Source organism: Typopeltis vanoorti, chromosome 15 (genome assembly GCF_054136105.1).
Source record: "Typopeltis vanoorti isolate ZY-2024b chromosome 15, IOZ_Tvanoo_1.0, whole genome shotgun sequence".
In the NCBI taxonomy this organism is placed as follows: Eukaryota; Metazoa; Arthropoda; class Arachnida; order Uropygi; family Thelyphonidae; genus Typopeltis; species Typopeltis vanoorti.
Window position 1 is genome coordinate 81,303,778 of NC_143563.1, and position 15,511 is coordinate 81,319,288.

Sequence of the window (15,511 nt, forward strand, 5' to 3'; positions counted from 1 at the left end):
CTACCATCCCTACTGGTAAAGAAGCAATGGAAGCTATCTCTGTTTTGAGGCAGTATATTGCAAGTGCATCAGGAGATGATGGGACATTTAATGCCATATACACTATGGAGAGGGAGGCGGAACTTATAAAAGTGCAGAAAAAGCAAAAACAATCAATAATTAAAGATTTTTTTAAATAGATAAATGTAAGTAATTGTAAATTCATTTATTTTCAGTTATTAAATTTTGTAATCTAGTATGTAGAGTCACATACTAGCAGTAAGCATCTTTTAATCTTTAATGTTTTTTACATTTCCTGCTATTTATACTTTTTTCCATCAGTCCCCTGGAAAGTGTAAAAAAGGGGTTTTACTGTATATATCTGATCCACACATGAAAGGTCACAAGACCTATAGCACATCAGTGCATATGTGGACAAGAAGAATAGAAGAAAGGAGGAATCTGTTTACATCTTGAACAGCTGAGATGGGGAAGGCTGAATGGGGGAGATTGTTCCAAAGAACAGAAGTAGATGGAATGAAAGAGGAAGTGAAGTTGGTTTGGTGAGTCTCAAGATGGTCTGTAAAAGGTGTTGGTTAGCACTCTGAACACCACCCACAGGGTGGTGTACAAAACATGGTCAGCCAAGCCTGAATGGCCATAGTTGTGTTTACATTTGGACACCACCCACAGGGTATCATGGAAGAAAACCACCATGCTCCACCACAGCAAATTCAAGAAAGAGAGACTTTTCTTAGAAGCAGCAGCAGCTCTCAAAAACCAACCAAATCTTAATAAATACGGTTGCATTAAGCTTCTGAAGATTTGGGAAATACTCATCACCAGAGGTCCCACCTTACACTCCAAGCCATCTACTACCGCCCTTAGAGGCGCTCCACCTAGATAGGACTTTAGTGTCACCCACGTGGTTGGGCTTAGTATTGTTTGATATTTGTGTGCATGTTTCATTAATTGTATGAAATATAGGAAGTATTAAATTCTATTTTAATTCTTTTTGAGTGTTGTAAAAAATCCATTAAGCCTCCAACATGATAGCAGGATAACTAAGCAATTTTCCTTCTCTAGTTGGGCTTGTCAACACTAGGATGCTCTACAAACAATGGCAAATTATAAGAAGTAAGAGATTTACTCCCTAGTTTTAAAAAACATGACAGCTTTGCCACGGACGATTATGTGTGCAAAATCGCCCAATGTGTGCTACTCGCAAATTTAAGTTTACAGGATCTTTATAACGTCTTTGTCTATATTAGATATATGTTTAATTGATGAAAGAAAGTAATATTCTTTATCTTTAATTAATTACTTAATTTTTTTCCTATCAATATAAAACTTTTTTTGACGTACCCCCACGTATCGACTCGCGTACCCCAGAGGGTACGCATACCACACTTTGGAGACCACTGGTTTAGATGACTGTAAATGGTGGTGCACATCATTTATATTACTGTTTAGGCCATAGATGTTAGTGAAGTGGGCATGTAAATTTATTTTTGTAAAAATTAGTGTTGGTGGGTTGTTTGGTTGGATTTCTGTTTTTTTTTTAAAGATATTTTTGGTTAGATTTTTGGTGTCTTTTTATGATATTTTTGGTTAGATTTTTAGAGTTTTTTTATCGTTGATTTTGTTTGTTTGTTTGTTTGTTTTTTTGTGGGAGAATTCTTGAGATCTGTAGTAAAATCACATTTCTTTGGGTTGTAGTTCATTATGTTTGGTGAGGTAGAGATAAAGAGGAAGTGGGGCATGCAGCAAGAGGTGACAGACTTGCAAACATACTGCCCACACAGAGAGGACTTAGTCTCCTGTCCATGCATGGACAGGAGACAAAGTCTACTCTGTGTGACCGAGTTAATACGAGAACAGTTTTCCCCTGCAGCCATGGCATTTGGTCTCCCTCCAGTCACGAACTGGCAAAACACTTGGTTGCAGGATTTGATGTTAGTTGATTGGGAAGCCTCCAGATTCGTTACTAACTAGTTTGGTCCTGTGTACTAACCAGTGGTTTGTCTGTGAAAGCACTTGACTGCTGAATCCTCGAATGGGGAAGGGTCCGAGCCCCTAACAGTGAGATTGGTATGTCATTGGGGGGGGAGAGGAATCAGAACTATTGCTCTAGCAACCGAACATGGCTGCAGCCACTTTCTTCTCTAATAAGCAAGATGGTGGCATTTCACCAGGTGATGAAAGACATCTACCACCTAGAGGTCTAGTTCGAATTTCCTTCAACTAGGGAAGATATACTTTTTCAGCGGCAATGCTTGCCAACAGGTTTGCCAGAGTCCCGTTTATAGAAACAGACTATACTGCTGGAAGGCAGGGATGATTTGACCGTGAGAGGCTATATATTGTGCATCAACAGCCCTTTAGTAGCCCAAAGGGCTGATAATAACATCTGAATCTTTCAGGTTCAGATTTTTTTTTTTTTTTTTTTTTTTAATTAAGATTTTAAAGTGAACAATTTCTAAAGGTGGAAGAGATGTGTGTGGTGATGGGGGGGGGGGTCATTCTGCTAATTGTTTGGGAAGATCAGAGGCAGGCTATTGCTGCTATCAACTATTAGATGAATGCGGGAGAGACAGGTATAGGGTTTCCCAAAGTGGTTTCACATGATAGTGTTTTAACTTTTTGGTATTTTTTTTTTAATAATATAGACAACTTTTTTGAGATATGGTAGGATCCTGATATATAATCTGATCTGTAGATGCATCTAGCTAATTTTTCTGCAATACTATATTTGACCTATAAAAATAATGGAGCTACCATTAACAGCTTTGGGTATAAGATTTTTTATTTATTTATTTATTGTTGAACAAGATTTGAAGCTTAATATTTCTTTAGTGCAATACTGCTCTTAGGAGGTTTGGATACTGTTAGAATTCTGGCCACCTCCAAAGGAATATTGTTAGCCACTGTGAGAGATAGATAACACATTCTATGCAGGTCATGATTTCTAAAGCAGGTACTTGTCTAGAAGTGATGACAAAATTATAACCGTGATTGATTGCACTGACAACATATTCTTGAAGTGGATGTGCTGTGATGACAATTTCATTATAAATTAAAGATACCAAGAAATTATATGGTTGGTTTAATCCTTTATCCAAGTGTAACAAAACAAAGTTTGCACCTGAAGTATTTTCAGGACTGGGGAAATGCATGGTAAAGGTGGTATGACTTCACATCACTTGCCTTGGTATCCCATAATGTAAAGCACATCTCCTTGCAGACATGTATAATGCTATGCATTATGGTAAGGGTCACTATCCAGACCGGTTTTGACCTTTATTGAGGTCTCATCAGTGGGAGCCAGACCCAGAGGTGATAACAAGGTTGAAGTAATGCAGAAGTCATATTTTTATATACGAGTTGCCAAAAGGTACCACAGATTATTATTATAATACTCTGGATTAGCGATAGTTAGTTGTTGAAAGTTTTTCCCACTTGGTTATACAATAAATTAAAGATACCAAGAAATTATATACTAGGTTTAATGCTTTATCCAAGTGTAAGCAAACAAAGTTTGCTCCTTAAGTATTTTCAGGACTGGGACAACTCATGGTAAAGGTGGTATGACTTCACATCACTTGCCTTAGTATCCCATAATGCAAAGCACATCTCCTTGTGGACATGTATAATGCAATGCATTATGGGAAGGGTCACTACCCAGACTGGTTTCGACCTTTATTTAGGTCTCATTAGTGGGAGCCAGACCCAGAGGTGATACAAAGGTTGAAGTAATGCAGAAGTCAGTCATACCACCTTTACCACAAGTTGCTCCAGTCCTGAAAATACTTCAGGCGCAAACTTTGTTTGCTTACACTTAGATAAAGGATTAAACCAAGTACAGTCATACCCCGACTTATGCGAATCTGGAGTTATGTGGTTTCTTATATGTACGTATTCCCGTCATGCCTCACCACTAGTCGTATCTTTCTGGTGCCAGCCGCATTCGCCAGTGTCGCACATGCTGTGAACAAGCACTGACGTGTTTCACGTGGTCTCCATTCATACACGACTTTTATAGTCTACAAACCTTGCAATTGTTTAATGTTATGTTCTTGATAAAAATTTTATCACATAAAAAATAATAATGTCGTCCAAAAGAAGCAAGTCCGATTCTTCTACAGCTAGCAAGAAAAGAAAAACATTCCAAGCATACTACACACAGCATTCGTTTGCAAGTATGAATGAAGCTATGAGGCAAAATGAGCAACTGTCTGTTAAAGAGTTTTGGAAACGGTTTAATGTTTTAGATGCTGTAAGGATTATCAGAGATTCTTGGGGGTGTCTCCAATATCGGAAACTCTTCGCTACTGAAGAGACCGAAACCTCAGATCCAGTTTTACCAAAAAAGCACATGACAATTGCAAAATTAACAGACGGTCTCAGCTTAATTAAGAAAGGTTTACAGATTTTGGAGGACATAGATTCTAATGAGGAACGAATTGTAGCCACAAGGCAAGGAATAAAAAAATCATTGGCTTCCTATGAAGAAATTTTGTGTGACAAGAAAAAGACATTATGCCGTTAGATGAATCTATTAGATTTTATGAAACCATCAACATCGAAATAACTTTCTTTTTTTTATGTACGAAAAACTACAATTATGATTATATTTCTTAAAAAAAAAATATAGATGTTTTTGTAAACCTTTGGTCCCAATTGCATGTTTATATATAAAAATTACATGCAAAATTATACCCCGAGTTATGTGAATTCGACTTATGCGCTTTTCATTGGTCCCACCTACCCGCGTAACTTTGGAGTATCATTGTATATAATTTCTTGGTATCTTTAATTTACATTATATCCAAGTGGAAAAACTTTCAACAACTAGCTATCTCTAATCTAGAGTATTATAATAATAAGATGTGACACCTTGTTGCAACTCATATATAAAAATATGACTTCTGCATTACTTCAACCTTGGTATCACCTCTGGATGATAATAAAGTGAAAGCATCATTGATTTTTGCAACTTCAGTGGGTGTCACCAATCTGTTCATGGATTAATGCTAAGCTTGTCTGCATGTAATGAATGAAACTACTGTTTGAATTTTGGAAAGAAATAGTATCAGTATCCCAGCATAATTTAAGGAAAGCAAGCCTAGTGAGTTGTGTAAACAGTTAATTCATTCAATTTCATCATTTATTCAGTTTTGTTTTGTTTTTTTTTTGTTTTTTTTATGAAAAGAAGAAAATATACAAATATACAAATAATGTTGGAGTCTTGACAAGTAACAGGCTGATTTGGAGGAAAATTGTAGATAGGAAGTTAGTAATGATGTAAATTTTTCATGTAGTACTATCATATCCTGTACACTCCTTGAGGGTACATGTCAGGAATTTGATGATGATGATGATGATGATACATATATATTTGTTAAAATAAAATTATTAATAACAAAAAACAAAAAATTATATACAAAAAATATGAAACTTCGAAAAGATATTACATATTTCCATGTTGAAGTTCCTGGTTTCGGATCACCTGCAATTTTTTAAAAAAGTATCCAGTGTTAACTGCCTAGATTTTCTTTTTCTTTCTTTAAGGAGTTCAGTGTAAGGTCGAATAGATGCGATTACACTCCTTTTTAAGTTCTCACTCCATTCCCAATCGTGGTCCATTTCGCAGAGTTCATCAGTCAATGCCTCCATGCTTTCAAGGATATGCTGTAAATCAGCCGTTTTCATATCTCTCAGAGGACTTCATTTTCTTTCTCCTCCTTTGGATGTTGACTTAATTGTTCGGCTAATTCTTTTAAGTCTTCATTGGAAAGTGGTTTATCATGGCTCTCTAAGACTTCTGTCACATCTTCAGCTGTAATATCGTACAACCCCACCTCTCGCGCAAGCTTGGTAACATCTTCAATAACATTCTCCTCTTGTTCTAATTCTCCAAAGTCATGCATAAATGCTGGAAGAAGTTTTCTTCATGCTTCCATAAATGTTATACTGAGGTAATAGGCTTTGAAGATTAATATAATCCCCTGATCCATTTGTTGCAAAAGCGATGTTGTGTTTGGGGGCATGTAAACAACCTTGACATCCAATGGTGTTCTTACTTCAGCAAGGTTTTGAGGATGTCCAGGGGCATTATCCAAGAAAAGCAATGGCTTGGCTGGCAAATCATTTTCTTTAGAGAAGCGAAGCACGGTAGGACAAAAATAATTTGTGTACCAATCTATAAAAACGTCTTGTGTAACCCACGCTTTCTTGTTCCATTTCCAATAGACTGGCAGCATGGCTTTTACTTGAAGGGCATTGGTGTCTGTGAATGGTACACCAACATTGGTTTAAGTTTCAAAGTTCAGGAGACATTTGCACCCAACAAAAGCGTAAGTCTATCTTTTGCAGCTTTAAAACCTGGAGCGGAATGTTCTTCAGGAAATGAAGGTGTGAGATGGCAATTTTTTCCAGTAGAGCCCAGTCTCATCAACATTAAAAATGAGATCAGAGGATAACTTCCTTGTTCTATACAGTCTTGAAATTCTTTAGGAAAAGCAGCCACTGCCGCAACATCTGCACTTGCTGCCTCACCACATAATTTGACACTGTGGCACTTACTTCAAGACTTAAATCTCATGAACCAACCTTTGCTTCCTAAAAATGTTTCTTCGCCTCCATCTGTCTTTTTAAGATCCTCAAAAATTGTTTTTGCTTTCTCAGTTATAACAGCCTCCGTCAGAGGAATGTTTTTCTGATTCAAGTCATCCACCCATAATGATAATAATTTTTTCATTTTTTCATGAAGTTTACCTCTGCTATAACGTAGTTTTGCATTTAGTGCTGCCTGTTTTATTATTGCGCAGACTGTTTTATTCTATCTGCATTTTTCATAATTGTAGTAACAGTCGATGAAGGTAAGTTCATACTTCTACAGACATTACCACGTGTCTGCCCATCTTCCATTCTTCGAATCACCTCCATCTTCTTTTTCAAGTGTGATTGATTTCCACGCCTTCTTAACACCATGTTCTGTTAATTTTTCTGCACTTCTATTATCAGACATGGTATGTAATTACGTACTTTATCAATTTAAATATGCATGTATGTAAAAAAAATTAAATAGAACAATTAGGTAGATTCAACATTAAAACTAGGTTTGATACATATATGTCGTAGTAGCTCAGTAAACACTCAAACACTAGAGTGCCTGCTAGCGTCGTTCCTTAGTCAACCACACTACAGTAAGAAAGCACGTACAGGCAACTGGCGTTATTGTGAATAAGTGTAAATTGACCGGCGTAAACCGAGGGCTGCCTGTATTTGAATAATTAAGATATTAATGACCACTTAATCTAAACAGGAGATGAAATATTATCAAAACAAGTGTTTAAAGCAAAACTAGCAAAAACCTCACAGGTAGACTGAGTAACAGGAGTGTTCATGCAGTAAGAAGTACTGTTGAAGAATGTAATGTAAGAGATGATAGAATTAGAGATCTGACAAATAATGTCATGAAATATTATTTGCTAGAATCTCATAATATCTGGGAATATAATAGCTGAGAGTATACACCAGGTGATGATAAAATGCCAAAAACTGTTTGCCTCAAAATTGTGTCTTTCAAAAGATACACAAAGAAAATTTGTGAAAAATAAGCAGCTATATATATATGTGTGTGTGTGTGTGATTATATGCTTCAACTCGGTTGTTGTGATACATTTTTAAAAATAGATTTAATAACTTAAAAACCGAGATTACTTATAAAGATTTAATAAGAATAATACAACTAGTTTCGCCTTCATCAGGTATTCTTAAAGGAAGAGAATAGTAATAAACATTGAAGTATCTAAAAGCTTGAAAATACAGGTAAAAAAATCGCCACACATAATTGATACATAAAACACATTGTATTTTTTCAAGTTGTTCTAACAGGCGTGCCATTGTTTATTCCAAGTATGCATGCAGACTCACGTGAACGCCAATATTGAATAACTGCAGCATGGCTATATGGGATGTTATAACTCAAATTGTTGTTTAAGTGGACAGGATTCAGAAGGATTTCCCTTGATTCTATAATTTTTCTCTCAAACTCGTCATCACAGCGAAAAATATTTTCTGATCTATCCCAGTAAACGGAGTGGCTTTGTTGATCATCATTAGGATTATTTGAAAAAAGAACATGACTGGATAACGCAGTTGCATGTGATCTTTTGTAAGAGATGTCTCTTTTATGCTCTTCTATACGTTGCTCAACAGATTTGTTAGTTTGTCCAAAATAAAGGATATTGCAATCGCACCATAATTTATATACACCTGGATATTTTAGGTTGTGATGAGGAGGCTTTAGATGGCTGATTAGAGAACAGATTTTAGGAAGTGTGGTGAAGAACGTCTTGATGTTATATTTTTTAAGGACTTTTGCTAATTTGTTAGAGACTGTGCTAATGTATGGGACGGAGATGCTGCCTTTAAAATTAATAGTTTCTGTTGTGCACTGTCTAGGAGGATCCAGAAGAATTTTCTTAATCGTTTTTTCAGAGTAATCATTTTGTTTAAAGATAAGAGAGAGTTGATTTATTTCTTTTTGTAGTTCATCTTGTTCATTCAAGAGAGAGCGTGCTCTGTGTCCTAAGGTAGATATAGTTCCAAGTTTTTGTGGTGGAAAATTATGAGAAAGATTATGCAGATATCTATTGGTATGAGTAGGTTTTCTGTATATAGAAATTTTTAATCTTTCAGAGCAACGTGTAAGCATGACATCCAGGAAAGGCAAGGAGTTATTTTCTAGATCAGCAGTAAATTTTATATTAGGATGTTGAGATGATTAAGAAAATCGATGAGAGATGTGTGCCCATGATTCCAAACAATGAAAATATCATCAACATATCTTTTCCAAACTTTCGGTTTAAATGAGAAGGAAGATATGGCTTTTGTTTCAAAATCTTCAAGGAAGATGTTAGCTAGAACTGGGGACAAAGGATCGCCCATTGCCAGGCCTTGTTTTTGTTGGTAAATGGAGTCCTGATATTTGAAGTAACCAGAATGAATGCAATGTTTTAATAAAGCAAACATTTTTTTGGATAATTTGTCCTTTAGTAAGTACCTCATCTGTAGGAAAGTTAGTAAACAAAGATATAATGTCAAAACTTGCTAGAATGTCATTTTCATTGATGGGAATATCTTTTATATGCGAAACAAAATCTGTGGTGTTTTTAACGAAAGATGAAGAGTTATTGGAGAAACACTTGAGGTACTTTGTTAGATATTTTGAAAGTTTATATGTAAGTGAATCAATTCCTTCCATAACTGGGCGAAGAGGGATGTTTTCATTATGAATTTTGGGAACTCCATAGATGCGTGGGATAAGAGGATGTAGAGAGCGTAAAGAGAGGCGAACATTAAGAGGAAGTTTACTCGCAGTCTTTAACAAGTTGTTTGTACGGTTTTGTAATTCTCTTGTAGGATCTTCCTGAAGAATTGAATATGCCGAACTATCTCCAAGTAATTGAAGCATTTTGTTGTGGTAATCTTCGGAGTTGAGGATGACCGTGGAATTGCCTTTATCCGCAGGTAAAATAATAATGTTACTGTTCTGTTTTAGATTTTTTAGGGCTTGTCTTTCAGTCAGAGGAATATTATCTGTTGGAGGTTTAGCATTATTTATAATGAAAATCGATTCAATACGAAGAAGTTTCGCCAAATGATTAGGAATGAGTGAACTTGCCTTTTCTATTTTTGTAAGGAGAGATTCTTTAGGGATAAATTTTGGTGAGGGAATGAACTTGAGACCTTTGCTAAGAATATCCGGTTCCGCATCTGTTAAAATATGAGAAGATTTGTTCACTACAACTTTTTCAGGATTAATACGGGCTTCACTATGACTAGATCTGTTTTGTATCCTGTGTAGATTATTAAATTTCTGGATAAGAGTATACTTATTATTGTTTTGTATTCGAGTGGCTTGTGCTTCACTGTTAATGATAAAATCAGGTAAGTTATCATTATCCATCATTTCTTCAAGTTTTTGAGCTAAAGATCTTTTAGTGGTGAACAAAAAAGCTAAACAACGTTCTGTGTCTGAAATTCTTTCACTGAGGAGATCCATCTTAGCTTTACGATAAATTCTTTTAGCGCGTTCCGTTGTTGTTTTTTCTTGAAAAGAGATGAATTTAGGAAAAACTGAATGGAACTTACAATGTTTGAGAAATACTAACCTGTTTATTTTCAGGCCTATTTTCTTCAATGTTTTTTTAAAATTCCTTTTTATGTTAATTAGAGATGCCTCGTCATTTAGGCTATAGATGTAATTAAATAAAATTCTCTCATAGATTTTCTTAATCATCTTAACATCCAACATCCTAATATAAAATTTACTGCTGATCTAGAAAATAATAACTCCTTGCCTTTCCTGGATGTCATGCTTACATGTTGCTCTGAAAGATTAAAAATCTCTATATACAGAAAACCTACTCATACCAATAGATATCTGCATAATCTTTCTCATCATTTTCCACCACAAAAACTTGGAACTATATCTACCTTAGGACACAGAGCACGCTCTCTCTTGAATGAACTACAAAAAGAAATAAATCAACTCTCTCTTATCTTTAAATAAAATGGTTACTCTGAAAAAATGATTAAGAAATTTCTTCTGGATCCTCCTAGATAGTGCACCACAGAAAATATTAATTTTAAAGGCAGCATCTCCATCCCATACACTAGCACAGTCTCTAACAAATTAGCAAAAGTCCTTAAAAAATATAACATCAAGACGTTCTTCACCACACTTCCTAAAATCCGTTCTCTAATCAGCCATCCAAAGTCTCCTCATCACAACCTAAAATATCCAGGTGTATATAAATTATGGTGCGATTGCAATATCCTTTATTTTGGACAAACTAACTAATCTGTTGAGCAACGTATAGAAGAGCATAAAAGAGACATCTCTTACAAAAGATCACATGCAACTGCGTTATCCAGTCATGTTCTTTTTTTCAAATAATCCTAATGATGATCAACAAAGCCACTCCGTTTGCTGGGATAGATCAGAAAATATTTTTCGCTGCAATGATGAGTTTGAGAGAAAAATTATAGAATCAAGGGAAATCCTTCTGAATCCTGTCCACTTAAACAACAATTTGAGTTATAACATCCCAGATAGCTATGCTGTAGTTATGCAATATTGGCGTTCACGTGAGTCTGCACACATACTTGCAATAAACAATGGTGCACCTGTTAGAACTCGAAAAAAAATACAACGTTTTTATGTATCAATTACGTGTGGCGAATTTTTACCTGTATTTTCCAGTTTTTAGATACTTCAATGTTTATTACTATTCTCTTCCTTTAAGAATACCTGATGAAGGCTATTATAAGCCGAAACTAGTTGTATTATTCTTATTAAATCTTTATAAGTAATCTCTGTTTTTAAGTCATTAAATCTATTTAAAAAAAAAATATATATATATATATATATATATATATATACACACACACACACACACACACACACACACACACACACACACACACACTAAGTATGGATATTTTATCCTTCGTTACCAAAATATATTATTAGGATAGCCAAATTAAGCCCTTTTAATGCTCTTAAAACGTGGCTTAATTTGTTGCTTATGATAACAAATCTCAAAACAGGTTGTATACCTATAATAGTGCTTCATGGTATAATTAATTATATTTTTTCTTCTTGGTACTGTTTATATATACTGTGAAGCACTATTATGAATAGACACCAACACTATACGTATTGGCACAGATACTTAGACAATGATTCATATTTTTGATTAATGAAAGGAACAAAATTCTAGGGATATTATTATCCCTAGACTACATTTTATTTAATATATTCTGTTTCTTCCATTAAACAAAAACACAAGTAAATAGCAGGCCCAGGACTGATGCTGTGCTTTATTTGTATTTGTTTATCTTATGAAATTTTACTTTTAAAATCCATTGAAACTACCTTCAAAATATGAAAATGAATGAATGAAGGAAGACTAATCACCATGATGTAGTGGATTGTTATTGTGTCTCAGTATACTGTCTCAGATATAAACATTCACTCTAAGAGATGTTCAAGAAGTCTGAACAGCATTCCTGGCTCAAAAATGAAATTGTACAGGCTTGAAATGCAAAAGAGTATTATTGTCTACAGTAGATGTTTCCAGTCTTTCTTCGTTCATGACACCCTTAGTATCTCAATAATTTTTTTCATGATGTCCTTAAGCTTTTTACACTTTGCAACTTTATATGCCACCTTGTGAGATGCTAACAAAGCATTGCTTGGTATTGATGCTGATTAAAAAAATATATCTTTTGGTTCTTTCAATTTCAAACTATTTGGTAACCACTGGTCTACAGTCTATCATGTCATGACAATAGATTGATGATGTTTGCATATTCTACAGTATTTTTATTTAATTAAATAAATGTAAACTTAAATATTCTGTTTCAAATTACTATTTTCTGTTGTCAGTGAATTTAAACTGTGAGAAAAGCGTGAATTAATTGTAATTTTTTGTTTGTAAAGTTGTGTGTTGTTTATATATGTAACATTTATATGTAGCACTTATTTTTAACAAAGTGAACTCATGATTGTAAGCAGATATACCCGATATAAGCATTACACATAATGTTTTGTATTGCTTAAAATACATGAATTTAAAAAGTTTAGTTCACTGAAAGTGTGAAATTTTACTGCTTTCAAGCACAGCACTCAAATTAACATAATGGCAGTGTTTTCTCTCACTTCATGATTGAAGTGGAACTGGAAGTGTAATGCATACTGGAGCAGGTGTAAGCAAAAAAAAGAATATGATAAAGAGTAAACAGCTGAACAGGGAGCTGTTCAGCTGTTTGGGGGGGGGGGGGGATACAGATATGTAGAGATATAGAAGAATCTTTTGGAACAAGTTAGAATGAAGTTCCATTAGTACTAGTCTTTCACGTTAAAAATATTTTAGCTGTCATGTTACAAAGGTAACTGAAATAACAGTAGAAGTTATAAGTAATATTGAAGGAGAAAGAAGAAGAAATTAAAAAAAGAAGATAAGTTTGTTTCATTATCTTTTAAATTTTAAGATGAGTTTCTGTTGTTGAAGTTACATTTACAATGTTGTATATTTTTTTAATGTATCTTAGTATTACTAAACTGTTTTTTGTATGTGGAAGTAATGAAGACTAAATTTTAATTAATTATTGTTGAAGTTAAGACTATTTTTAAGAATAGAAGAGAATTATCATAAAATATATATATCCAAAATCTCACTTGTATGCTTAGATATCAGTATAGAAATTTGATACCACTGGCAGCCTATCTTTACAATTCGTCCAATTTATGATAGGAATTAAATAACTAATAAACTAAAAAACTGAACTTTCAACAAATAGTAGTTAAACTTTCTCCACTATCATGTCATGGTGATAGATTGCATACCAAATGATGGTTGCAGAGCAAGATCCTATGTAAACATTTTATCAGATAGCAATGAAATGTAGAGATCAATGTGCAAGACCTCCTCACATATATACAATCTTTTCAGACATTTATGTCTGGTCCTAAAATCAGTGCTACAAGCAGAATGGCAGAGAGAGATTCCAAACAGCTGAAAAGTTGAGATCAGCCAATTTGCAGTTTGCCAAGAACACAGTACCATGAATGTAATGCTGGCGACTTACAATATCGATGGCATTCCTCTGTTTTCTCCCAGATATGATCAAACTGGTAATGCAAAGTGTGTACAACTGATTATTTCTGGAACATTACAATCATCTATATATGGTGGTACAACAGTTTCCACATTTTAACCTCACCAAATGTGCTATACGATAATGTGGACCTCCTTGTGAAAATACCAGTGAAACACATCATGGTACTCCGCACTGGTGGTTGTAGAAAACCATAGAACATTCTTCCTACTCTAGACTCTATTACTGAAGATGAAGCTGCTTAACAGTATGAGAGAAATAATGCAGGTAATAGAACAATCTTTTAAAACTATTAACAAAAATCAATCTAATGGTATCCATCTTCTCCCAAATTTTTTTTTGGGGGGGAGAATGACTATGGCTACTTAATGAAAGCAAAAAACTTGATTTTTCACAGAAATAAAACTTATCTGAATATACCATACATACTGCCACTAACTTTCATTCACCTTTCATAAAATACAAAATGTATGAAACTACCTGATGAGCAAGACTATGGCTACTTAATGAAAGCAAAAAACTTGATTTTTCACAGAAATAAAACTTATCTGAATATACCATACATACTGCCACTAACTTTCATTCACCTTTCATAAAATACAAAATGTATGAAACTACCTGATGAGCAAGCTCATGAGCTATAACTGTTGCCACGTGTTCTTGAGCATCACTTGATGTTTCTTCAGGATTATAAAGAATGGTAGTCATGCGATAAGTTATCAGTCCCCAATTTTCCATAGCACCAGGACCAAAGTCAGGAATAGCAATCATATCTAGTCAAAATACATCTCTAATTATTTTTATAAATATTTTCTAATTTACATAAATATATACTCTTTTATTATAATACTGTATTGACATATATTGCAAATATAAAATTCAGCAAAGAGTAAACCAAAACATTATTTGTCATTCCACTTATTCTATGCATGAATAACATTAACAAAGTGCATACAGTCAAGTCCAGATTCAACATTTTAATCTTCTTCTTCTTCCACTATGCGTTATTCCCGCTTCCCATGCAGGGTCCACATATTACTTTAGATGCGACTTCTTGTTAGTACTACTCCCAACTGACCCGTCGCCTGGTCTGCCGCTGGGGGGGGGGATATATTTTTGACTGTAGAGGCGTATGTTCATGGGGCCGGTCTGCCTGTTTTGCGGGATGAAAAACGCCAGATAAACTGGCGGAAAAAACCCTACTGACCGCGCCCAAGACCGGCTAACTTGGCTATGCCTGAGGAAGATCCTCCAACTCCTCACGTCTACAATGGGAATCGAACCTGGGACACTCCTTCCCCAGGCATATGGTTGCGAAGCGCAAAGTTACTAGGCTAACCGTGCGGTAAAGATTCAACATTTTAATATAAAAAATATTTCGGGTACATTAAATTCTGAATTGGGGAAAATTTCAAGGAGTAATGTTGCCAATTTGAAATGGAAAATTGGAAAACATGGATTATTTATATCCAAGATCCCAATGAAATTTCAAGGAGTAATGCTGCCAATTTGAAACGGAAAATTGGAAAACATGGATTATTTATATCCAAGATCCCAATGAAATTTCAAGGAGTAATGCTGCCAATTTGAAACGGAAAATTGGAAAACATGGATTATTTATATCCAAGATCCCAATGAAGGTGCTAGTAGTGAAGAAGTAGCATAATGAATCATCAGGAAATGATAAATTTCATCAAGCTAGAGGAGGAGGAGGTATTTATTATTATTTCAAGTAAAAAATAAATAAAATAAACTTTTCATCAATCCCTCTTAAACCTAAGAATTACTGTGCACAATGCATGCAGGCAACCAAACATGCATTACTTTAGCAGGTTTT

At 34.6% G+C, this 15,511-nt stretch overlaps 1 protein-coding gene across 2 annotated transcripts in view; it reads right to left on the bottom strand.

Moving 5' to 3' along the window:
* Positions 1-15,511, bottom strand: part of LOC150098929 (glutamyl aminopeptidase-like) — a 354,155-nt gene that overhangs the window by 249,486 nt on the left and 89,158 nt on the right. For both annotated transcript variants that reach the window (XM_090405705.1, XM_090405704.1), the window contains exon 5: positions 14,293-14,447. In XM_090405705.1, coding sequence (XP_090261831.1) covers positions 14,293-14,447 — 155 coding nt within the window. The remainder of the gene's footprint in view (positions 1-14,292; positions 14,448-15,511) is intronic.